Source organism: Eucyclogobius newberryi, unplaced genomic scaffold (genome assembly GCF_026437365.1).
Source record: "Eucyclogobius newberryi isolate DKJ021-1_F unplaced genomic scaffold, fEucNew1.0.hap1 SCAF_1, whole genome shotgun sequence".
In the NCBI taxonomy this organism is placed as follows: Eukaryota; Metazoa; Chordata; class Actinopteri; order Gobiiformes; family Gobiidae; genus Eucyclogobius; species Eucyclogobius newberryi.
Genome location: NW_027315723.1, coordinates 30,278,514 through 30,306,451, shown reverse-complemented (window position 1 = coordinate 30,306,451; position 27,938 = coordinate 30,278,514). Strand labels below are relative to the sequence as shown.

The following is a 27,938-nucleotide window of genomic DNA, read 5'->3' as shown; positions in this document are numbered from 1 at the left end:
TCAAGCCATTTTTATAATGGATATATACTTGGTATCAAAACAACAATTTCAACAGTAATAGTTATATTTTTCACACATGTAGTATTATCATAACATGTATCTTCTCGAGTCACGTGATTTCCTCTGTTATACAAGCGACATTTTGATAATTTTTGACATTTTCCCATCTCTGAAATCCACAAATTTTACAACCGTCAAAGAAAAGTAACGACAACGTACTTGCACTTTTCATTCATTTTATTGGAAAATCTTCAACATAAACAAAAATGGCACAGCAGTATACAAATCTCATATGCATATCGCCTGTAGAAATACTGCAGTTCCCTCTGTGTCGATTCCTCGCTATAAAACCGGTGCGTTTGTGGGGAAGATGCTCTTGGGTGACACATGCTGCTTCTGCTGAACGGCATCGGAGGCTTCGGGCCCCGTGTGCGTTGGATCTCATGCCGATGCAGGACACAGAACATTGTGCAACTATAGAAATGTATCGGGACTGCTAAATGATAAATAGATAATATATCCTTTAGTGGCATTTTCAGACATAAACAGAACATACTATAAATAACTTTCACCACAGCTGTATTGGACATTCGTGACAAGAAAGTGGAAACAAACCAGTCAAACGTAGAAGAGGCAGTGGACTCGAGTGTTTGGGAGGTTGAATTGAAACGTTTTTGTGTCGACGGTTGAGAGAAAGACCTGGAGACGTGAAAGAGCTTTGGGTTGTCGTCGTCGCTGTCGCTGCCGTCGTGTCCAGTTGGAAAAGCGTCCCGACTGGTTCTTGGTTCCCGGTTCTTGGTTCTAAGCCTGTCTGATTTTGGATGGGGTGTAGTTCCTGTCCACGCTGTCTTCCTGTAGAAACATGTGCAGACATCGCTCGTTCTGCGCCAGCGGGTGACCGGCCACTCTGCGAACACAACGCACCAGCGATTACCAGAGGATTCACACCAGTTTAGACGCTCAGACAATTACATTTAACTTATTGTCTTTTGGTTTTGCCTTTACATGATTACACACAAGTGGCTTCAAAAACCTTAGTCAAAGACATTTATTGTACATAAATTAGCTTTATATTCATGCTCAACCAGCTCAATCTACGTTATTTAAAGTGTTTTTCTAATTATTACTTTGTTTGGTGGAATAGAACCTGTGGTAAATGTTCATTATAGTTTTGTTTTACAATGGTCAAGAGGCAGTTTGTGAAGAAAAATGTAAATATAAACATTAAAAGTTACAGGACGTTACAGGAAGAGTGCTAAAACCGAATCCCTCAGTGAAAAATCAGGGACAATTTACATGCAAAATGAGGGCTCATCTCTGGGTTAGCAATGCTAAGCTAACCCACAGAACAAAGACATCCAGAGACACGCCCCTGGAAGCTAACTTTTCTCTCCTTTAAAACAAGAATTCTGTACCCGACTTTATTTAGACGTGATTAAAACGGCTTCATGCTCAAGCAAAGGACCTTTTTGCAACTTTTCAAGTCTACAACAAAACTTGGATCCAGGACAGTCTCTTCAGACCAGCCTCATCGAATCAGTGCAACGGCCCAAACACACAACTAGATGGCTCTAGAACAACCATATCTAGTGGCTCCACCAGTTTCATTATTTGGCCAATAAATCTTCATAAACCAGATTTGGTAAAGTGTTCATTCATTTCCAGAAAAGGGGTGAATGTCACGTTTACATTCTCACAAACCTTCAGATGAACGAGCATATATAGCTTAATTCATTTATATTGTTAAATGCTAACACAGGGTGGTGCCCCACATAACTTTAATACACTCTAACAAACATACCCACACTCTATATGAACACACACACACTCGATATGAACTTTGAATGTCCCCCCCCTCTCATAAGTGGGAGCACATGAATAACACTACAGTACTCGTACTAGTAAGAATCCCCTACAGTTGCTAGGAAACAGTTATTAATTTGCCTCCGTCACATCTGTCACAAGTCCTACCAGAAACATTATAACATTATAAACTTCACTAAAATTGTCAAACATTTATTAAAAAAGTGCATAAACATGTTCACTGCTGTGTGGTCAAATGTGTCATTTATCTTGAGTTTTGATTGCATGTTTCTGTTCTCCTGCTGTTCTTGAATTGTGCATCGCAAAATTGACATTTCCCTGTGAAATGTTTCTCTCATCTTATCGTTTATGTAAGGCAGAACAATGTAGCAAAAATAAAGAAACAAAATTCACAAAACACACACCGTCCAAAGTCAAAACTCCACACTTGCTTTTATTCAAGTGTGGATTTAAAACAATATGATAACAAATAGATTACAAACATATTAAGCCCTATATACAAAAGCATTTAAGTTGTATCATGTGTGTAGCTTGAGTCAGCTTTGAGTCCCTGGAAAAGCTCTACACAAACGTCACTCCTTGTTGCGTTATCGTATTGTTATTACGCAGTTATACAACTTGTGCTTACATCGCGTTGACATCAGATGCACCGAATCGCCCCGGTGTTTACAACGACATGACTAAGCCGGATAAGAACGGCTCCGTGCACCTGCGACGGCAAACATTTTCCAATCATTTCTGTCCCGAGACCGCGGCGTACGCTGTCAAACGTCTCGACCTGTAATGGAAAATACTCGAGGGGAAATTAAGTGGCCCTGGGAGCGACTTGAGGACGGGCAATCACTGCATAGATCAAGAGGCCAAAGAATAAATGTTTAATACCTTTGAGGAAATGTTTATCTTCATAACTCGATGCACCCGATGGGATTTTTACGATTGTTACGGCGTTTTAATCAAAGATGTCCGCTCTCTCTCCTCCCGCTCGCTTATCCGCCAACCACCCAGTTTGACGTTGTGGGATCAGCGCTTCACAATGCTCTCAATCAGAGTTGTGCGGAGCGCGCCGGAACAATGGCGGCGTTCTTTTTTTTTTTTTAGGAAATCTTAATTGTCGAGACGCGATCCTCGTCCCGTTACAACCGAGACGAGGATCGCTTTTGCTTTTTTTGTTGTTTTTAATTCCCTCGTCTCCGTCGCGCTTAATAGTCCAACTGGGGAAACGCCGAAACATTTGCACATGAAACGGAAGATAATGGCCAAGTCTGCAATCAAAGCAAATAATTACAATCACTGTGTAACTTTTATTGTTGCGCGGCTGAAAACGAGAACACACTGGATCAAAAATAAGCAGAGGTGCTCACTCCGGCCCGTGTAACCGCTCGCTGTAATTTGAGCGGCAATTATCATAAATTACCCATCAACAATAAAACAAATGTGGGAAAAAATTGTGCTGAGGGGGTGCGCACTCGAGTCTTCCGTCGCTTGTTCTTGCCGTTTTGCAAAGCAATTATATAAGTGATTTAAGGAGCGAGAGAAAGGCTTCAACTTGTTAACAATGTGAAGAAAAGTGGAAAAGTTGAATCCACTCAAGTAGCTGGCAATTCTGAAAACGCTTTCTTTGTTCGGAAAGGTTTCTAATAAAAACCTTGAATTGGAAGGAGAACTTACTTGTTGAGAAACTGCTCCAGTCCCTGTCGTCGCTCCTCGATGAAACTGTCGTCGAAGATGCCGTCGTCTCCGCGGAACGGGAGCTGTCGGAAAAGAGCTTTACCTGGAAGAGGCGGCACGACCACCTGGAAGCACACGGGCGGCGTGTTCAAGAGCGTTTATCACCAAACTTCAACTTGAAATATGGTTTGTTTGCTTGTGGAGCACATTGAGAGATGAGTAATATCGGGACGAGCGGTGGGAAATATCTCGAAATGTAGATAGTATTGCAAGTGGTTATTTTGAAGATATGGAGGATTTGAATATCGAGTATATCGTTTATAGTAAAAGAAAAATGTCAAAAGTGCATTACATTTTTGTCAGAATCACCCAGGAATAGGAGAACACTGCCTGTGCAATATTCCTTGTGTGTGAATCGGTGACATAAGTCCATAGTTTCTAGGTTTATACTGCAAAAACCTAATGTTCCTAAATTGCGTGCAGTATTAAGTTACTGTAAAGTCTGAAGTATTGCCAGGTCAGTCCTCACCTTGCTCTCTCGCTCCAGCTCAGCTCGAAGCCACTCAAAGTCACTGTACCGCCGCCGCACAGACGACTCCTTCAGCTTGAAGATGGGCAAGTTAGTCTGTGGACAACCAATGTGTTAAAATATGATTCATCCATTTATATAGCTGCATTACATTGTTCCAGAAAATAAATATATACCACATATTAACCACATATTCAGAAAATAGCAGTGTCGATCTGAAGAAAGAGCCTTTTTAAAACAGGACTTGGTTCACAACCTTTTATTATCAACTTTAAGACCAGCAACAAAAGAGAAAAACAAAGACTCTCTCCAGCTCAACCCATAAGAAGAGAAATACAACCTCCAGCTTCAAAAAGACAAAGTTCACTTTTATTTGGATCACCAAGGTTCGTCGCTCTCAAAATGTTTTTGCCATTTTTCCCGCACTTGCCAAAGCGCAGATGTGAGCATAATTCTAAGTTGCTGTTGACAAGCACTTGAGCGCAGAATTTCATATTAAAAATGGGGGAGCCGATTCGACATTGACGGAGAACATTGAAGCAAACAGCACCGTTGAGCACAATGCCAAAGCTCTTCACTTGTCCTGACAGCACATGGCCACGCCGCCACAATGTACCCGCGACTCTGAATGAGCATTTCATTGGCAGGCCACATTCACAGAAGGTCAGAATTCACGGAAGAGGGGGGGAGGAAAAAAAGCAAACGCAATCGAGCAAGTGGATGCAGAGAATACGGCGTGAGCATCGGACGGATCGATGAGCGCGGCTGACTGTGAGTTAACTAGGAGCCTGAGAAAAAGCTGATCAAAAAGAAAAGGGTGCCGGCGTGGCCATAAAAGAGCGCTGAAGAGGCTGCTGTCCCTCAGGCGCTGTGGGACTAATTGAGGACGGCGGTCTTTTCTTCCCGTGGACCTCTTACTCGGTTTGCCTCGTCCACAATAACAAGCCAAATCTTCTGCCCTTGAAGCTCCTCTTATGCTCTCCCCTCGGTCAAAATATAGATTTGTCATCTTTTGTCAGCTCGTCAATTTGGGTCTTAAAAAAGGTGGATGCTTTGGTGGAGCCTGTTCATTACACATTTGAGAGGCCGTTCTGCATGTAGCATATTAATACAAACTTCTGGACAAAAATCAATTCAGAGCCACATAAGTTATGATGCGAAGCCCAGGAAACTAGAGCAGTCGTTAAAATACAATCGATACTAAAACTATTATGTTAAAACCACTGTAGGTACTCATTTGAGCAGGTACAAATACTATACATGGTCTATTGGGAGCGGGGGATATTCTCCAAAATAAATATATCGATAGTTTTTTTGGCGTGTTCTGTTAATAATCAGACGATATTATGTCAATCCAACAGAACTGTGTTAAAACATGTCATTAAAATGTATAAGTTGAGGTTTAATTGTCCGACAAATGTGAAATGTCTGTAAAATGAAGACATTTCACTTAATGCATTGTATTTCAAAGATTAACATATTTTAATAAGCTCTTCAAAGCATTTGTTTAAATTACTATTAAAGGCGCAATGGACGATTTTTCGGCGATTTGAGAACTCAGGTGGAAGTGCGCATGCGCACTCCCCTGTGCGGACTGACACAACACACACGTGCGTTTGTTTATTAGCGTGACGGAGAGCATCACATCGCTCGTCTCCCGTAGATTTCTGTCCACTTCTGCGTCAGCTCGAACTGTCTTTCTCCGTCTTCATTTTGCCCCGTACACTGAGGGAACTATATTATGATAGATCCATGCGCTGAGGCACACGGAAACGTGGGGATGAACCGCACGCGGCTGCAGGTGAGCGGTAGGTGCGTTTTATGATTGATACGTGGCAGGACAAATGATTTATCCACGCCATGAGGAAATATGATAAAAAATTTGCTGAAAAAAAAAAAGTCCATTCCACCTTTAACAATATACTCGATATTCAAATTTAGCATATCAGTCAAAAACATCCACAATATAAATAGCTTGAGATACTGCCCATCAATATTCAATGTTGAAAATAAAATTAAAGTATAAATGATGTATGTAAAGAACCTCACAGAGCCATCGAGTACTTCTCTTTGAAATAAAAATCTATATATTGTATATTGTATATCTATATTTTAAGGCTGCAACGATTAACTGACTAATTGTGACAATACAAATTAATCTTAGTTGTATTTTGATCATTGTCAGCGTTTTCTGGACTGTACGGAAACTGAAACACATACAAAATACTTTTTTTTTAACAAAGAGTGTTCTTTTTTGACATTTCAATTTAATAATGTTAAACTATTTGAGTATCATGAATAATACACTTAATATTCTGTATCTGCAAGAGGCTATAGTCACAACATTTCAACCTTAATTTGGTCACAAAAAAAGTCTCAAAATACAACATAAATAGTCGACTACTAGAATAATCGTTAGTGACAGCTCAACTTTATTGTGACAACGCTGGAACAAACGAGAGAACAGATTTAGATCATATTACAGTCTTTTACATGTGCCTGAAACGCAGAACTGGTGGTAACGTATCCGCTGCTTCACAACGCCACAAATCACAGAGGTTAAATTACTCCTTTTCTTCCCCGTCACTCCTCCTGGTGGATGTGAAGTTCAGGTGCTCTTTCCCAGGTCAGAGGAGGTGGATTATGTGGCTTTATCGCCCTGCGCTGGAGAACCGGGGCCCCTGCTGCGTCATGTTACCTCACAGCGTGGAGCGCGCCAAAGTTAATCCCCCTAACAACAGATCACAGTTACAGGTAATCTGCCCCCGCCGCGGCCATAATCCCATCGTGAGTATGCACAACACGGTCGGGCCGCGGCCCCGACGGAACGCGGCCGAACACGGCAGAACACCACAGAACACGGCCCGACAGCTTTAACGTGAACATAAATCAGCATTTTAGGAAATTATGGGACGGCCACGAAAACGACTTTGAATGCAGTGAACAGGCTCCATTCCATGTCCCCGATTTCACATCTAACGTCCTCCAACAACAATTCAAAAAGAAAGGACATTTACAGTGTATTTGCTTTCCAGATTTGCCATGTATGATCTTTATGTCAAATAAAAAGAAGAATATAATAAACTACTTGAGCAGAGCAAGACAAACAAGTCAAGTTAGGTAAAATCTCAGTAATGCTTAAAATAAGGTTCCATTTATAACCTATTAATAAGCACTAGTTATGTTTATAAGCACTCATTAGGCATTCACAAACTTGTATCATTTGGTTATTGAAAACAGTTTAATAAGAAGCTTATTCACTCACATCTCACTTACAGGTTTGAGCGATTTTGTTCTTAAATGACTTTTGATTGTGTCAATGTTTCAATTATTTGTGAGATTTGTTGTGTCCCTTTGCCCCTGTTCACCCTTGAAAAAGACTTCTCGATCTTTTCTAACCTTGTTAATAAAAAAAATAAAAATAAATAAGGTATTATAAGCCATCTACAAATGCTAGTAATTATTCAAGTGCTTATTAACACCTTATAAATGGTTTACTAAGGAACCTTGTTTGAAAATCAAATATCTCTTTATCACTGAAAAGATTGTAGAAAAGTAATTTCTTTTACCTTGAGGCTCCAAGATGCTGCTTCAAAACTTTGCTAAGAAGTATTAATGAATGATAAACGTTTGTTTCCCCTCTAACAGTAATTAAAATAAAAAGCAGCAAAGATATACAAAAGAAGTTTAGCTGTCGCAAATTTATTCAGGTCACAATACAAATCGAACTAAAAACGAATTCTCTAGAACCAAAATAAATCAATCTGTCCTCAAGAGAATACGCTTGAATGTTAAAGTGCTTTAGTTTACATCATGATTACTTTACTCTCAGAAAGTTCATGAAACTGGTCAGATACTAGTGGAACAGTGATGTATTCAAATAAAAGAAAATAAAGCATTTCACGTTTGTTTTTTGTGCCATTAATCGTGAATTATTGTTTTTGTTACATCCCTAAGACCAAAAGTAGTCAACCAATACCACTTGTTGATTCACGTAAAACTCCCAAGACATTTCCAGTCACACACACAAAAACTTTGAAAAAAAAAAACAAAACATTTGAGCCAGAGCGAGTTAGCGGCGGGCCACGCCTCTGAAGACAATGGAGAGGGTAAGGAAATAAAGTCACCTGGTTTTACAATACTCTCTCGCTCTCCCCCGAACCCTGTGATTAAGAGATTGGCCTGGCAGGACAAGGGGAGGATCGAGCGAACACAAGAGGCGAGAGTGAGGACACACACGGGACACACACAACACCCCCACACACACAACACCCACGGGACACACACCACACACACACCCACGGGACACACACGACACACACACGACACACGGGACACACGGGACACACACACACGGGACACACACGGGACACACACGGGACACACACACACACGGGACACACACACACACGGGACACACGGGACACACGGGACACACGGGACACACACGACACACGGGACACACACGACACACGGGACACACACGACACACGGGACACACACGACACACGGGACACACACGACACACGGGACACACACGACACACGGGACACACGCGACACACGGGACACACGGGACACACGGGACACACACGACACACGGGACACACGGGACACACGGGACACACGGGACACACACGACACACGGGACACACACGACACACGGGACACACGGGACACACACGACACACACGACACACGGGACACACACGGGACACACACGACACACGGGACACACACGACACACACGACACACACGACACACACGACACACACGACACACACGACACACGGGACACACGGGACACACACGACACACGGGACACACACGACACACGGGACACACACGGGACACACACGACACACACGACACACGGGACACACACGACACACGGGACACACACGACACACGGGACACACACGACACACACGACACACACGACACACACGACACACACGACACACACGACACACACGACACACACGACACACACGACACACGGGACACACACGACACACACGACACACACGACACACGGGACACACACGACACACGGGACACACACGACACACGGGACACACACGACACACGGGACACACACGACACACGGGACACACACGACACACGGGACACACACGACACACGGGACACACACGACACACACGACACACACGACACACGGGACACACACGACACACACGACACACACGACACACGGGACACACACGGGACACACACGGGACACACACGGGACACACACGACACACACGACACACGGGACACACACGGGACACACACGGGACACACACGACACACACGACACACGGGACACACACGACACACACGACACACGGGACACACACGACACACGGGACACACACGGGACACACACGGGACACACACGGGACACACACGGGACACACACGGGACACACACGGGACACACACGGGACACACGGGACACACACGACACACACACGACACACACACGGGACACACACGACACACACACGGGACACACACACGGGACACACACGACACACACACGACACACACACGACACACACACGGGACACACACACGGGACACACACGACACACACACGACACACACACGACACACACACGACACACACACGACACACACACGACACACACACGACACACACACGGGACACACACGACACACACACGACACACACACGACACACACACGACACACACACGGGACACACACGGGACACACGACACACACACGGGACACACGGGACACACACGGGACACACGGGACACACACGGGACACACACGGGACACACGGGACACACACGGGACACACGGGACACACACGGGACACACACGACACACGGGACACACGGGACACACACGGGACACACACGACACACACGACACACACGACACACACGACACACACGACACACGGGACACACGGGACACACACGACACACGGGACACACACGACACACGGGACACACGGGACACACACGACACACGACACACGACACACACGACACACACACGACACACACACGACACACGGGACACACGACACACACGACACACACACGACACACGGGACACACGACACACACACGACACACACACGACACACACACGACACACGACACACACGACACACACACGACACACGGGACACACGACACACACACGACACACACACGACACACACGACACACGGGACACACGACACACACACGGGACACACGACACACACGACACACACACGACACACGGGACACACGACACACACACGACACACACACGACACACGACACACGGGACACACGACACACACACGACACACACGACACACACACGACACACGGGACACACGACACACACGGGACACACACACGACACACACGACACACGGGACACACGACACACACGGGACACACACACGACACACGGGACACACGACACACGACACACACACGACACACACGACACACACACGACACACGACACACACACGACACACGGGACACACGACACACACGGGACACACACCACACGGGACACACACACGACACACACACGACACACACGGGACACACACACGACACACGGGACACACACACGGGGGACACACACACGGGGGACACACACACGGGGGACACACACACGGGGGACACACGGGGGACACACGGGGGACACACGGGGGACACACACACACACACACACACACACACACACACACACACACACACACACACACACACACACACACACACACACACACACACACACACACACACACACACACACACACACACACACACACACACACACACACACACACACACACACACACACACACACACACACACACACACACACACACACACACACACACACACACACACACACACACACACACACACACACACACACACACACACACACACACACACACACACACACACACACACACACACACACACACACACACACACACACACACACACACACACACACACACACACACCCCTCGAGTCAAAGATCAGGTTTCCCCTCGGCCTTTGTTCTCTTCATGGCTGGTTAGAGGTTAAGACCCGGTTTCTCAACTTACGGACCTCGGACCGGCGTGGAGGACAGAGGGCCGGCCCACACTCGCAGAGGAAGTGGGAGGTTTAAAAAGCACAGGTCCTACAAAAGAGTCAGTGGAGATGGCATAATCAAATGGAAAAGAAAAGTACTGAGGAGGAAACGTTGTGCAATATTTGAGTGGAAATGCACTTAATGTGTTGACAATACGATGTCGGGACGCACAATATATACATTATATCGGAATGGCAATTTGTGTAGGTATAATTAAGAAATTGACTGTGAAGCCTGTAATAAAAAAAGTTTAAAAAGTGTGATATTGAAACTGCTTTAGTTTATAGCTTGTTTAAGGCTGCTACAATTATTATGCTAAGCGATTAGTGTTAGCGATTATTCCTTTGATTAATGGATTAGTTGGTTGGTTGGATCACAAAAGTTTGGTGAATATGATCTTTGAGTGATGACGCTGACACAATGTCCTGATGAGACATATTTACAGACAAAACCTAAAATGTACACATTTTCCTGTAATTACTGCTCAGGCTGAGGCATAAAACCTCATCTCAGTTCATGGCAGGTTTTAGGGGTTATTCATAGACTGGTTTAATTTAGATTACTAAATTAGTTTATTAAAAAAAACTATTATGTAAATAATCAATAGCTGAGATGAATCAATGAGATGATGATGCTTTGCTTGGAAACGTGGGTTAGGGTCATTGCTGTATCGGCCTCTGTAACCCGAACCACTCTGTTGTTAAGGATCATTTTGGTCCGTAGGCTTTATTAGACAGGAGCCTGAATGAGAATGGGGATGAGAGATGGGAGGACATGCAGTAAATTGTTGAAGCCAGGATTCAAACTCACGACACTGCGGCCGGCTGTACGAGGAGCATATGTGCTGACGCCTTTACCACTCCACCACCGGGCAGCACATTTAATTTACCATTTTAAGAAAGCCCAGGCTGTCTTTAAATATTTTGAATAAAGCATTTACACTAATAATAATGTGTCACTTATCATTTTAGAGCCTGTAGAGAAGAATACATCAAATGAAAACATCGATTTATACCTCTCGTCAGTGAGTCCAGCGCTGAGAATTACTGCAACTTTTCACGTAAAGAAGCGTCAAAGAAGCGTCAAAGAAGCGTCAAAGAAGCGTCCAACGCCATAACATTTGCATTAAATTGTGCATCAAAGAAGCTCTTGACACACAAAGTAGCAAAAACTTTGAAACGTTGTATTTACAGGTACTGTTACTGTAAACATTGTTGCAACGCCACAAATCTAACCAGTAACTTGGTCTGGCGGCGTCACCTGCTTGTCTCTATGGCGATAGATATGTTTAATGCCCTACAATGGAACACTCTAAACCAGTGGATCCAATCCTTCCGTCAGCAACTTGTGAGTGACCCAAACATCCTTCTCCTACCCGAGAAGCTACTGTCTTATGAAGAAACAAATCAGTAATAGTTATAAAATACTGTATAGATGCAATCCCTTCATTAAAATCCAGAACCTCTTCAATCTCTTTTCTAAAGGACCCTTCAGACCGTGGCATCCAATTTTGCGCTGGACGCCCGAGTCGGCTACCTGTACATTTGAAGACAGAAAAAAACGCACGATAAGAAACCCTGGGGACCCCTGAAAATCTTTGGGACCAAAATTCAGCCCCGATCCCCAGGTTTAGAAAGGCGGGTTTAGGCAAAGCAGTAACATTTCCACTGAAATGAAACAAGCAGGTGTCAAACCCTCCACCCCGAACGTTACACTGTGCACCTCTAAACACATAGAATACTCAAACTTGTGCACTTTTTGTAACATACATTAGGTGGGAAAGATGAAAGACTCTTGATGCAGCGCTGGTAAATACTTCACCACAAACTGTAATGGTGGATGTTTTCTAAAAAGGGGCATAAAGCTACATGTATCTTTCCCACAGCGGATATTCCACCTTCCTGCTCCATTATGAGCAGGCAAGAGGCAGCCCGAGCTCTATAGGTAGAGTATGTTATTCAGAAAGCGGGCGACACAATAGCACGGGCTCATTGAAAGTAGCTGAAAAGAGGCAGAACCCTTAAAAACAGTGCGTCGAGACAAAGATCACTCATCTGCTGAGAGAGGAGTTCAAGGCCACCGTGCATTAGCTTTTAGCAGGATGGATCAAGTCAAGTTTTAGAGTGAGCATCTCGAAACCTCCCCCCTTGGCCTCGTCCCACCCCTCTCACACGCTCGCCTTTCACAATAATGGCGTTAAAAATGGCTACATAACGCCGTCTCATTGCATCATATCGCGAAATGGGGTAAAAATGAGTGAGAACAAAAGCTCCGGGTCCACGAGTCCCTCTTTCACTCTCCCATTGCTCTAACTCTCCAGCCCTCCGCGACCTGACAGGCTAGCCCCGCCGCAACTCCCGAGCTGGCAAAAAGCTGCTTTGTTGCCATAGTATCAACTCCCACTTTTGATACTGTCATTTCAAGTAGGATATGGTAGCCTTGATACAATATGTTCCCGATTTCCATTAAAATAGTTGTCGAAGAGGATGCTGTAGACTTTGGATTACACTTGACTGTGTCTGACAAGCCCTCCCTCCGTGCCTCCCCCTCCCCTCGCATCTCTCCCCCGTTTTATTAATGACCAAAGGCTCCTGCTCCAATGCCCAAATGGAAAAGAAAGAGCGAGGAGAGGAGGGGTAGTGAACCAAGTGAGAGTGAGAGACACAGCTATAAGAGGCCTTTTATGTACTCGTATCCATAAACAACATGCAATCCCAAAGTTTGTGATGGGAAAAGGCTGAAGACAAAATAACCTCATACTCCCCTTCCCCTTTTGGTTTGGAAATCTGTCCCAATGCAATTATATTCAACTAAATGATGGTTTATCCAATTTGCGATTTAATTCTGTTCACAAGTTTCACGTTTTATTTAGATTTGCGTTCACATTTTAAACGTTTCCAGGAGAATTTATATTTGAAAGAAGACTGGAAAATGCAAGGCAAAAGTCATACGAGAATCACATGCTTTTCAGAAAATGTTTGTGGAGGTTTAAACTACAGGCTGAGCAGGTTTTTACATGAGTAAGACAGGATATTGTGTTGTCAGCACAGGAAATTATGGTACGTAAATAACTGCAGACAATCTTTGCGGTTTGGTAAATGTAACTATTTATGATTTAATCTTCCAGCTCTGCCTACTTTCTATCAAATACATATCATTTTAGAGGGAAAAAGTTGTTTATTCAATCTAGTCCAAAAAAAGTGCTCAGTTTTTTTATTAGGCCGTTTGTGTCACATAACATATCAGATTTATTTTCAGATTCAGAAAGTTTGATTTTGTAAAGCTCGTCACAAACTTGAGGAAAACCTTATTTCCGGACTATAAGTCGCAATAGCCAAAAAATGCATAATAGAGAAGAAAAAAACAAATATAAGTTGCACTGGAGTATGAAATGTGGTTACAAGTGTGAAAATAACAGATAATATCACATATAAGTTGCTCCGGAGTATAAGTATAAGTGTGTAAGTATAAATATAAGTATAAGTCGTACCCCAGCCAAAACTATGAAAAAATAGTCCGGAAAATACGGTATTTGTGATTTCAATCTTCTGCTCTGCCTACTTTCTATCAAATACATTCTATTTTGGAGGCAAAATTTAGTTTTTAATTCAATCTGGAGTAAAAAAAAACTTTTACATTTATTTTCAGATTGATAAAGTTCGATTTTGTAAAGCTTGTCACAAACTTGAGGAATGTGCTAGTAGACAATGGGAATGAAAGAAAATGAACGATTTCACTGTTGTTTAGTCATGGCCTTCGCAGTAACCGTGAAAAAAATCGTTCAATCGTGACGTATTTTCCCACTAGAATTTGACATCGTCGCATTTCTAATTACAAGTCACTTCAGGCAATATCCGCTAGATGAGGGGTCTGAAAGCGCAGTGTGGAAGCTATTGGTTTCCAGTACAAATATAAGCCGCGCGGTCAACAACCGACGACACAACCCGATGCCAGAGCAAACAGTCGGTTCCCTCGCACAATGACGCGCCGTGTTTGTGACGGCGGCGGATGAATCGCTGGAGTTTCTTTGGACGAGGGAAAGTTTACTCAACCTCGAGAACGGTCGGTGTACGCAATGGGACTCCCTTGACCACGGAGGTGTGAGGACGCCGAGAGGTGCAAGGGTGGCTTACTGGCCTCCCGTGGGTGAAGGCGGGTGAGGAGCGGAGAATGACCCACCCCCCATCTAACCCCGCACCCCCCAGTCCCGTTCATTCTTCTCTCAATGAAGGGATTAGGGAGACTCTCAGCGCAGCCACAAGAGCTCTCTTGATTTTTGCTGGATTGCTGAGCGGGGTAGCACTGACATGAGAAATCGCCGTAAGAGCTAAGTGCATAATGATTAGATTAGTGGAACTGTATTAATTCTAAATATCACACTCAAGCCGTGCGGACGGTGTATTCCAGAGTAGGGTTGGGCGATATTGACAGAAGTGAATTTCTAGCTCTTTTTTTTTTTTAATAGAGTATCTCGATAACGATAAAAGTGTTAGTTGAGGTTTACTTATCAGACAAATGCGAAATGTCTAATCTAATTTAATCAGTCTGTGGTGATTTAGCCAACCAATATTTGTGACAGTCAACTAATTCATTTATTTCGATTGTAAGACTTTATCAGGGACGACAGCCAAAAGGAGAAGGAGTGAGTGATCTTAAGATTTGGGAGGAAATCAGTTTAACAGACCTTTTTACAAATAAATGACACTTTTTCTTTATAGTGTGATTGTAGTCTTCAGATTATATAAACGTCAGATCATAGAGGTACTGAAAATAATCCAGTTTAACGCAGCACTCTTCTTTAGTCGATGGTAGAACACGCCTTTAGTCGACCAAGCATTCGAGTCAACGGCTCTAGTAAACTTAAGATGGTGCAGAAAAATTCTCGTAAACCCTTATTTGAAAGTTGTTTTGTTTTTTTTACAATACACCCAACATTAAATTTGTGCATATCTTGACAAACAAAATTCACAATATTATCCAAGTTTCGATAGCTTGCCCACTTCAATGTCAAAAAAGCGCTCATTGTCAGCCTGAAGCTCTGATAAAAAGAGGAGTGGAGCGGAGGAAGAGACGCAAAGCAAAGTTGACACTGCGTTTGTTGAGGAGTGAGGGATGCGCCGCTTCTTCTGTGCTCGTATGCAAAGCAGGGTCACACAAGGCTATGAAGTGCACAATAATGCTGATTACACGCATTTGCTAATTATCACGTGCTAATCAAGTACAGTAGCCTTATACTCGCACTAACAGTGGGAGACGGCTTCTCTTCTCTAGTCCACTTCTTTAAGGTGCATAAGGAAACTATAAATATGGATCATCAAAAAGTGGAGGCCACTAACTACAGGGGTGTCAGTCAGCTGATGACAAGCGAGAGAAGAAGCAATCAGATCACTGCTTGACAATTTCACTTAGCCCTCCTCATGCATGAAATTAAGATCCATTAATAAAGGCATGATTAGTTCTGTCACCAATTCAAGTATCATATATGTAATTATGTCCATATTACGAGAAGAACTTCTTATTTTGCAAAGTTTGAGATGTTACATTGACTAATAGGTTCTTCCTTTACATATTTTGATATTGTTGTTGTTGTTGTTCTATGGCGGTTGGTATCCAAGTGTTACATTACCGCCAGACTTTATTCCTTAGACTTTATTCCTTAGACTTTATTCCTTAGACTTTATTCCTTAGACTTTATTCCTTAGACTTTATTCCTTAGACTTTATTCCTTAGACTTTATTCCAGCTGGCCTTCTCCCACGCCAGACTTGTCTCTTTTGATATTGTTGTTGTTGTTGTTGTTTTATGGCGGTTGGCATCCAAGTGTTGCATTACCACCAGACTTTATTCCTCAGACTTTTCGTAGTCCTCAGACTCTGTCGTAGTCCGTAAAAGTACTCCTTCCATTGCTTTGGTGTTACAAAGCCCATGAGGTCATGATATGTCTTTGTGACTAGAATAGTTGTTGTTGTTTCAGAGACCAACCGGCTTTAAGAATAAAGTGTAACGCTTGGATACCAGCCGCCATAAAACACCAAAGAAGGAGGAGAAGAAGAAGGTCTACTTTAAAGATTTTGGGAAGTTTTAAGATAAGATAAGATAAAGTCTAAAGAATACAGTCTGGAGTGGGAGAAGGCCAGCTGGAATAAAGTCTGGCGGTAATGTAACACTTGGATACCAACCGCCATAAAACAACAACAACAACAACAACAACCGGCTTTATTCCAGGGAGACTCTTCTTCATCTTCCTCTCCTTCTTTGACGTTCGGTGCTTCCACCGTACAGCTTTATTCTTTAGGCTTCATTCTATTGGTAGATTGGGTCTTATAGATTTGTGACACTAAAGGCACAATTGTGACACTATAAAGCAATAATGATGGATCCGGAATGTGTGACCCATTTACTGTGATTTAAAGAAGCAAGGGTCTAAGGAATAAAGTCCTTAATAAAGTCTGGCGGTAATGCAACACTCGGATGCCAACTGCCATAAAACAACAACAACAACAACAACAACGAAGCAAGGGGCAGCAACAGTAACACAAACGCAGGGCTCGCACAACTAAAAGCCATGTTATCTCTCCTAAACAGGGCAATTCTACAAGTTGGATACTTGCAGAACAGTTAGCATTCTGTCAAATCTGACCTCCCCTAAACCCATCAATGCATCAGTTATTTATGCTCGACTATATGTGGATTTAACCAGCCCAAACCATTTGGAAAATATAGGAAAACACAAGTTAAATGCCCACGACTAAAACAGGACCAGAGCAGACAAAACCAGGTGAAAAGCAGGACTATATTTGTCAACTGGATCGATCATGTTAAAACCCCCAATAACAATAAGTGTAACTCGTAGAACCCATTCCATGACTCGAGAAATACAGATTACTTTATTATTAGGCCCGAGGTCCAGCAGGGCGAAGGGCCTATTGCTCGGCAGCGTTGCGGGAGCATGTTTGGTGCGGGAGCATGTTTGGTGCGGGAGCATGTTTGGTGCGGGAGCATGTTTGGTGCGGGAGCATGTTTGGTGCGGGAGCATGTTTGGAGCATGTTTGGTGCCCCGTCGACCCTGGCAAGTACAGTGAACTAGCCCATGCCGAAGGCATGGATCATGCATACTTACTCCTACTATGACATAAATAGTCAACAATGAGTGAATGGGCTTCGCCCATTCACTCATTGTTGACAAAAGCATCGTCCCGTACGCGAGAATCCATGCCGCAGGCATGGGCCATGCTTGTATCTGCTCAAATCAATGGAAGTCTATGGGGAGTGGGCGGCGCATCCCGACGGAATAGGGAGTGACGAGCGCGTAAGCGCTCGTAATGATGATTCCACCCCATGGCGGCATGGGGAAGGCTTAGAGCTTTCAAACGATGTATAAGTTGTTGTTATAGTGGAAACGGCTATATTGTTTTTGCTAAAAATATTATTATTAGGCCCGAGTGCCACAAGCTGGCGAGAGGCCTATTAATCTCGTAAGGCCGTGCGAAGCACGGCTGCGAAAGTGCGCTAGTAGTGCGCAGGAAATCGAGCGCGAAGTGCTCGCCCACTTCCAAACACTCACTAACGCACTCCTTCACTCATGCACGCCCCGTGCATACTAATTAGTAATAGGAAAATGGAACATTACCGTTGTAAACGGGCGAAGCCCGTGCAAAAGTGCGCACTAAACGAGCACTTTACATTGAGATGACGACCGCTTTGCGCTTTGCGGTCGTCATCCCCATATAAAGCACTCATTTGCGCTAAGTACCTCACGAATACGTTCCCCATCTCTTGCATGTTCCGTGCATATAAGCATGTAATGCAAAAATTGAACATTATTACTGTATAGAGGGCCAAAAACACAAAGTGGGCGGAGCCCACTCAAAATTAACGAAAGTACCCGTCAGTGACCAGGGACCCACACCATGAGGTAGGAAAGCGCGAGCGCTTTCCGAAAATGTATAGTTTATGATATTTGAAAAATGGGAAACATTGTTTTCGCGTCGGAATATTCTTCTTCTTTCTTCTCGGGACCAACCCCCCTATTTTTCACCCAGTGAACATTGACGAAAAGTCACAAAAATTTGCACACCTCTAAAAATCGTGCCTCTCTACATTCTGGCTATTTCCCTTTTCTAAAATAAAAAAAATTGGCGCGTCAGCGCCCCCAAATGTACCAAAAATGCATTGAGATGGGAAATGACCCAAAAAAAATCTGATCGTAGAATCATGAAATTTGGCGCAGAGGTAGATGGTGACAAGAGAAGTAAAAAATATTATTACGGCAACGCCGTCCGCCCAACCAAATGTCGGCCATATTGCTTCAAAAATGGCTAAACATGACTTCGGAGTTTTTCCAAACGTCGTACTTTTACGAACTCCCAGGGCGTTGGCCCTAAAAAGCTGAAATTTGGTGAAAATGCTACTGAGGAGTGGGACATCAAAAGTTATCCAAATTACATTGATACCTGTCACGGTCTCTGAGCGGCGAAGCCGCAAACTGTAGCAAGAATTTCAGAAATCTCCCAAATTTAACATTTCTGCCGTTTGCGCAGATAAAGTCCGAATTGCGTCAAATTAGAATCAGTTGTTAAACTCTTTGCCCTAAACCTACTTGAAGTGAAATAAATTAATTTGGAGCCACAGCGCCCCCTACAGATTTTATATGGAGGTTAAATATTTAGTTTTGCGAAATTATATGAAATTTGACACACAACTCAATTTTGGCATCCCCATAAAAAAAGTCAATGAAACCCATGTCATAATTGTTATGGCTTTGCCGTAACGATGACCGAAACCTTCCATGTTATTCCAATGGGGAAATCGCCAGAACATGTTTACACTTTACTTTCACAAACTCCTCTTAGGGCGTCAGCCCTATTAACCTGAAATTTGGTGAGACTCATCTTCAGGGGTGGACCATCAAAAGTTATCCACATTTTTATTCAAAGAGTCACGGTGTCTGTGCGGCAAAGCTGCACATTTTGCCAAGAATTCAAAATAAAATTGCTTTTTGATGGTAAAACAAAGGGGAGAAGATGTGACAGCGTCACAGATTCAGCAGTAGATGTAATAAAAGGACAATTGCGGCGTGGCGGCGGCGTAGCGAGGGCCGATCATTGCCGCTTGCGGCTATATTTAGGCCCGAGCCCCAGCAGGGCGGAGGGCCTATTGCTCCCGCAACGCTGCCGAAGGCAGCGTTGCAACTGTCTGACCAAACATGCGGGCGCAGCCCGCATGTTTGGTACCCCGTCGCCCCTGGCAAGTACAGTGAACTAGCCCATGCCGAAGGCATGGATCATGCATACTTACTCCTGCTATGACAGAAATAGTTAACAATTTGTGAATGGGCGTAGCCCATTCACAAATTGTTAACAGCAGCGCGAAGCGCTGCATTCCTCCAAAAACCCTCCTGGCATTGTCCTGTACGCGAGAATCCATGCCGCAGGCATGGGCCATGCTTGTATCTGCTCAAATCAATGGAAGTCTATGGGGAGTGGGCGGGGCATCCCGACGGAATGGGGAGTGACGAGCGCGTAAGCGCTCGTAATGATGATTCCTCCCCATGGCAGCATGGGGAAGGCTTAGAGCTTTCAAACGATGTATAATTTGTTGTTATAGTGGAAACGGCTATATTGTTTTTGCTAAAAATATTATTATTTTTTTTCTTGTTCTTCTTCAGCGCTTTGATCTCTAATTTGACCCCCTGAACATGCTCAAAAACTCACCAAACTTTGCCCAAAATTCAGAATCGGCGAAAAATTTTGTTTTTTCTGGGCCATTTTTTTTTTCGTCAAAAAATGGCGCGACAGCGCCACCGACAAAAGTCAAAATACATTGCGCCTATGGGAGACGCCCCGAGGTCAACTTTGTCGTAAAGCTACGAAATTCGGGACACGCATTCCTCTCGTGAGGACAAAAAAAAAAAATCATTGTGACCACGCCCCCAGACTTACCCTATGGCCGCCATCTTCCTTTGAAAATGAAAACACGCTGTGTTAGCCATTTTGTTCACGTCAAACTTTGACGAACTCCTCCTAGGGCGTTTTGCCCACCAACTTCAAAATTGGCGTACGTCCTCTGGACAAGTGGGGCATCTAAAGTTATCCAATTTTTTGAGATACCTTTTACGGTCTGTGTGCGGCGCAGCTGCAAAGTTGGACAACTTATTTTGGAATATTGCAGGTCTAAAAATTGCTCCCATTTGATCAAAACCAGTCCGATTATGACCAAATTTGAATCAGTTGTTCAACTTTCTAGTTTGGACCAGTTTATGATGACAAAATTGAAATGGGCGCGATAGCGCCCCCTACAGAGTGACCTTTAAATTAACATTGAAGGTCAAAAATTAGTTTTACCAAAATGTTCTAAACTTTACCCAAAATTCTATTTTGGCGTCCCGATCAAAAAAGACAATCAGACAAATGCCTTAATTTTTACGATGTAGTCGTAGCGATGACATAAACTTCCCATGTTATCCCTATGGGAATACCGCTAAATCTCTCGAATATCAACATTTTTCTGTTTCACACTTTAACGAACTCCTCCTAGTGCGTTTTGCCCACCAACCTCAAAATCGGTGTACGTCCTCTAGACAAGTGGGGCATCTAAAGTTATCCACATTTTAAGGATAGCTTTTACGGTCTCTGTGCGACGGAGCCGCAAACGTTTCCCAGAATTCTGACTATTTGGCCTTCAGAGTGGCCTATAAGCAATAGAGTTTTTCCAAATGACATGATATTTTGAACAAAATTCTAATTTGCCATCCTGATCATGAAAGTATGAGAGCCAAAGTCATATTTTGTACGGCGTAACCGTAGCGATGACAGAAACATCCCATGTTATCCTTATGGGAAAATCGTAGAATCGCTCAAATCACCACATTGTTACGCTTCACACTTTAACGAACTCCTCCTAGGGCGATTGTCCGATCAAGTTCATATTTGGAGAATATCATCTACACAAGCGGGGCATCAAAACGTATCCATATTTTGATTCTAAGTGCTACGGTCTCTGTGTGGCGGACCCGCAAATATATGTCAGAAATGGGAAAACAGCGAAATCTCTAAAATGACCACATTTTTACGCTTCACACTTTTACAAACTCCTCCTAGGGCGATTGCCCGATCAAGCTCATATTTGGGGAAAATCATCTACACAAACGGGGCATCAAAAGTTATCCATATTTTGATTTTAAGTGGTACGGTCTCTGTGCCGTGGAGCTGCAAATATACTGTCACAAATGGGAAAAACGCCAAATCCTTGAAATGTTCACATTTACGCTTCACACTTTAACAAACTCCTCCTAGTGCGTTTGGCCCACCGATCTCAAAATCGGTGTACGTCCTCTATACAAGTGGGGCATCAAAAGTTATTCAAATTTTATGGATAACATTTACGGTCTCTGTGCAGCTGAGCCGCAAACTTTTCGCAGAATTTGGACTATTTGGCCTTCAGAGTGGCCTATAAACAAGAGTTTTTCCAAATGACATGACATTTTGCACACAATTCTCATTTGCCATCCCCAAAATAAAAGTATGGGAGCCAAAGTCATATTTGGTAAAGCGTAGCCGTAGCGATGACAGAAACATCCCATGTTATCCCTATGGGGAAACCGCAAAATCTCTAAAATGACCACATTTTTACACTTCACACTTTAACAAACTCCTCCTAGGGCGATTATCCGATCAAGTTCATATTTGGGGAGAATCATCTACACAAGCGGAGCATCAAAAGTTATCCATATTTTTATTCCAAGTGTCACGGTCTCTGTGCGCTGGAGCTGCACATTTGACCGACATTTGTGTTCATTTGCACTGGTTAAGCACAGCATTGTACATGTCCAATGTGTCACTGTCTTAGTTCTTAGACAATTGCGTTAGCGCCATCTCTGTAAAATGCAGAGAGCAGAGTCGGAAGGCCGGCGGCCCGCGAGGGCCGTTGGATGCCGCTTGCGGCTTTAATTTTTATTGTTCTTCTTCAGCGCTTTGAACTCTAATTTGACCCCCTGAACATGCTCAAAAACTCACCAAACTTTGCCCAAAATTCAGAATCGGCGAAAAATTTTGTTTTTTCTGGGCCATTTTTTTTTCGGTAAAAAATGGCGCGACAGCGCCACCGACAAAAGTCAAAATACATTGCGCCTATGGGAGACGCCCCGAGGTCAACTTTGTCGTAAAGCTACGAAATTCGGGACACGCATTCCTCTCGTGAGGACAAAAAAAAAAAATCATTGTGGCCACGCCCCCAGACTTACCCTATGGCCGCCATCTTCCTTTGAAAATGAAAACACGCTGTGTTAGCCATTTTGTTCAAGTCAAACTTTGACGAACTCCTCCTAGGGCGTTTTGCCCACCGACTTCAAAATCGGCGGACGTCCTCTGGACAAGTGGGGCATCTAAAGTTATCCAATTTTTTGAGATACCTTTTACGGTCTGTGTGCGGCGCAGCCGCAAAGTTGGACAACTTATTTTGGAATATTGCAGATCTAAAAATTGCTCCCATTTGATCAAAACGAGTCCGATTAGGACCAAATTTAAATCAGTTGTTAAACTTTCTAGTTTGGACCAGTTTATGATGACAAAATTGAAATGGGCGCGATAGCGCCCCCTACAGAGTGACCTTTAAATTAACATTGAAGGTCAAAAATTAGTTTTACCAAAATGTTCTAAACTTTACCCAAAATTCTATTTTGGCGTCCCGATCAAAAAAGCCAATCAGACAAATGCCTTATTTTTTAAGGCGTAGTCGTAGCGATGACAGAAACCTCCCATGTTATCCCTATGGGAAAACCGCTAAATCTCTCAAATATCCACATTTTTATGTTTCACACTTTAACGAACTCCTCCTAGTGCGTTTTGCCCACCAACCTCAAAATCGGTGTACGTCCTCTAGACAAATGGGGCATCTAAAGTTATCCAAATTTTAAGGATAGCTTTTACGGTCTCTGTGCGATGGAGCCGCAAACGTTTCCCAGAATTCTGACTATTTGGCCTTCAGAGTGGCCTATAAACAATAGAGTTTTTCCAAATGACATGATATTTTGAACAAAATTCTAATTTGCCATCCTGATCATAAAAGTATGGGAGCCAAAGTCATATTTGGTAAAGCGTAGCCGTAGCGATGACAGAAACATCCCATGTTATCCCTATGGGGAAACCGCAAGATCTCTAAAATGACCACATTTTTACACTTCACACTTTAACAAACTCCTCCTAGGGCAAAAGCCCGATCAAGTTCATATTTGGGGAGAATCATTTACACAAGCGGGGCATCAAAAGTTATCCATATTTTGATTTTAAGTACTACGGTCTCTGTGCGGTAGAGCCGCAAATATATGTCACAAATGGGAAAAACGCCAAATCCTTGAAATGTTCACATTTATGCTTCACACTTTAATGAACTCCTCTGTGGGCAATAGCTCGATCAAGCTCATATTTTGGGAAAATCATCTACACAAGCGGGGCATCAAAAGTTATCCATATTTTTATTCCAAGTGTCACGGTCTCTGTGCGCTGGAGCCGCACATTTGACCGACATTTGTGTTCATTTGCACTGGTTAAGCACAGCATTGTACATGTCCAATGTGTCGCTGTCTTAGTTCTTAGACAATTGCGTTAGCGCCAACTCTGTAAAATGCAGAGAGCAGAGTCGGAAGGCCGGCGGCCCGCGAGGGCCGTTGGATGCCGCTTGCGGCTTTAATATTTTTCTTGTTCTTCTTCAGCGCTTTGAACTCTAATTTGACCCCCTGAACATGCTCAAAAACTCACCAAACTTTGCCCAAAATTCAGAATCGGCGAAAAATTTGATTTTTTTCTGGGCCATTTTTTTTTTCGTTAAAAAATGGCGCGACAGCGCCACCGACAAAAGTCAAAATACATTGCGCCTATGGGAGACGCCCCGGGGTCAACTTTGTCGTAGAGCTACGAAATTCGGAACACGCATTCCTCTCGTGAGGACAAAAAAATATATATTATTGTGGCCACGCCCCCAGACTTACCCTATGCCCGCCATCTTCCTTTGAAAATGAAAACATGCTGAGTTAGCCATTTTGTTCACGTCAAATTTTGACGAACTCCTCCTAGGGCGTTTTGCCAACCAACTTCAAAATTGGTGTACGTCCTCTAGACAAGTGGGGCATCTAAAGTTATCCAAATTTTTGGGATACCTTTTACGGTCTGTGTGCGGCGCAGCCGCAAAGTTGGACAACTTATTTTGAGATATTGCAATTCTAAAAATTGCTCCCATTTGATCAAAACGAGTCCGATTAGGACCAAATTCGAATCAGTTGTTAAACTTTCAAGTTTGGACCAGTTTAGGATGACAAAATTGAAATGGGCGCGATAGCGCCCCCTACAGAGTTGCCTTTGAGTGAACATTGATGGACAAAAACTGGTTTTACACAAATGTTCTAAACTTTGCCCAAAATTCTATTTTGGGGTCCCGAGCAAAAGGCCAATCAAACTTATGCCTTAATTTTTACGGCGTAGCCGTAGCCATGACGGAAACCTCCCATGTAATCCCTATGGGAAAATCGCTAAATCTCTCGAATATCCACATTTTTCTGTTTCACACTTTAACGAACTCCTCCTAGGGCGTTTTGCCCACCGACCTCAAAATCGGTGTACGTCCTCTAGACAAGTGGGGCATCTAAAGTTATCCAAATTTTAAGGATAGCTTTTACGGTCTCTGTGCGACGGAGCCGCAAACGTTTCCCAGAATTCTGACTATTTGGCCTTCAGAGTGGCCTATAAACAATAGTTTTTTCCAAATGACATGATATTTTGAACCAAATTCTAATTTGCCATCCTGATCATAAAAGTATGAGAGCCAAAGTCATATTCTGTACGGCGTAACTGTAGCGATGACAGAAACATCCCATGTTATCCTTATGGGAAAATCGCAGAATCGCTCAAATCACCACATTTTTACGCTTCACACTTTAACAAACTCCTCCTAGGGCGATTGCCCGATCAAGCTCATATTTGGGGAAAATCATCTACACAAGCAGGGCATCAAAAGTTAGTCATTTTTTGATTTTAAGTGGTACGGTCTCTGTGCCGTGGAGCTGCAAATATACTGTCACAAATGGGAAAACGCCAAATCTTTGAACTGTTCAAATTTATGCTTCACACTTTAACAAACTCCTCCGTGGGCAATAGCCCGATCAAGCTTTACTTTGGGAAATATCATCTACACAAGCGGGGCATCAAAAGTTATCCATATTTTTATTTTAAGTGCTACGGTCTCTGTGCGGCGGCGCAACAAATTTGACTGACACTTGTGTTCATTTGCACTGGATTGGCCATGTCCAATGTGTCTCCGTCTGTCAAGTTCTTTTTTAATTCAAAACACAATAAGGGCGCCATCTTTATCAAGTCGAAAGCGCAGAGTCGGAAGGCCGGCGGCCGGCGGCCCGCGAGGGCCGTTGGATGCCGCTTGCGGCTTTAATTGGATTTTTATAGTGTCAATGGCAGCAACAGATCTTGGGATTAGACATGAAAAACGTTCTGATACTGGCCAAACGAGCAAAATGTCCATAGAAATGCATTAGAAAAAACAATATACAGTAAAGAGGTAAACAAAAGAGCTGTGGATCACCCCAATAGTATCAAAGTACTTTTGAATGAAAGCTTTAGTAATTAGCATTTTATATAGCATTTCAATATCATACTGAGCTCTATATTTGCCAGTGCATGTAACAAAATATCAGACAGCAGCATAACGCATTAATTTTGTACACTGGAAGACAGAAATGGTGTTCCCTACAGTGTTTGTAGGACTGGAGGCAGGAAAGGGCCTGGGGTGAATCAGAGACTACATCCTGTCTGTTGTCCAGAGAAGCTGACGTGTGGAGTTTTGTTTTCTTTTCATGGAGAAATTAGGCAGTGAAAAGTCAAAAAGTTACAAACAGAGCGGGTAAAGCTAATTCATGTTTCCTTTTCAAAGCTGATGTGTGTATGGGATTATGCAGTTTATTCATAATGATTATTTTGAGCAACACACCCATTTCTCCAGAGGGAGAAATGGGTGTGGCTCAAGTGTCCTGAACTGAGTTATTTAAGTCACTTATAAAGTTAAACAATGCAATAGTTATAGAAAATATATAATGAGATGCTATAATATATAAGTCATTATTATGAAATATATTCACGCAGCCACAGTACACTTACCATCTGAGTAAACAGTGTGAGTGATACAGACACAACATAGATCACTGCTTTACATTTTAGATACATTTATAGAAGCTTATATTAAAAACGGAGGTATTTTAACTCATCCACACAATTGCAAAACAATGTCGTTACATCTCAAAGAACGATAAGTGTGTTAGCCACTTATGATCAGAGCTAGCAGTAACGAGCTTAACTGCTAGCCATTTTAGGTAGATATTTTTATTATGACATTTGATGAGGATGGTTTTCCTCATGAATCCACACAGATTGATCTCCCGTGAATGTTGTTATCTTGTGTTTGAGTGGCAACAGTAGTATTTTGTGCATAGTAAACGTAAAGCTAGCTTGAGTGCTAACGACACTGTGTGTGGAGAGCAGCTCACCTTCAGTCTGACTTCATACGTGGTGAATCTGCCCCTGCCGACTCCCACAGTCTCGGGATTGCTCACATCGATCTCCAGGAAGTTACTTGGCGGCCCATAAGCGTCATTTAGGTTCTGTGGCTTGGAAAAGAGCCTTCTTGTGTCAGCTATGGTGCTAGCCATTTCTCCCCCAGTCCTACAGCTTTAAACTGTCAAGCTACAATACGACAACAAAAGGATACAGTCAGTGTTTTTCT

At 43.3% G+C, this 27,938-nt stretch overlaps 1 protein-coding gene across 1 annotated transcript; it reads right to left on the bottom strand.

Moving 5' to 3' along the window:
- Positions 1-219: 219 nt before the first annotated feature.
- Positions 220-27,916, bottom strand: snx3 (sorting nexin 3). Its single transcript, XM_072443224.1, has 4 exons — positions 27,703-27,916; positions 4,022-4,117; positions 3,493-3,617; positions 220-907 (listed from the first exon to the last, which is right to left on the bottom strand). The coding sequence occupies exons 1-4, from the start codon at positions 27,862-27,864 to the stop codon at positions 802-804; spliced, it is 489 nt and encodes a 162-aa protein (XP_072299325.1). The 5' UTR covers positions 27,865-27,916; the 3' UTR covers positions 220-801.
- Between the last annotated feature and the right edge of the window lie 22 nt (positions 27,917-27,938).

Bases quoted from the DNA above. Each gene is read 5' to 3' on its own strand.
- snx3 (XM_072443224.1), bottom strand. From the start codon at position 27,864: ATGGCTAGCACCATAGCTGACACAAGAAGGCTCTTTTCCAAGCCACAG. The intron at 3,618-4,021 runs GTGAGGACTGAC...GTGTGCTTCCAG, and splicing joins AGCTGGAGCGAGAGAGCAAG to GTGGTCGTGCCGCCTCTTCC. The intron at 908-3,492 runs GTAAGTTCTCCT...TTGTGTTCGCAG, and splicing joins CTGGAGCAGTTTCTCAACAA to AGTGGCCGGTCACCCGCTGG.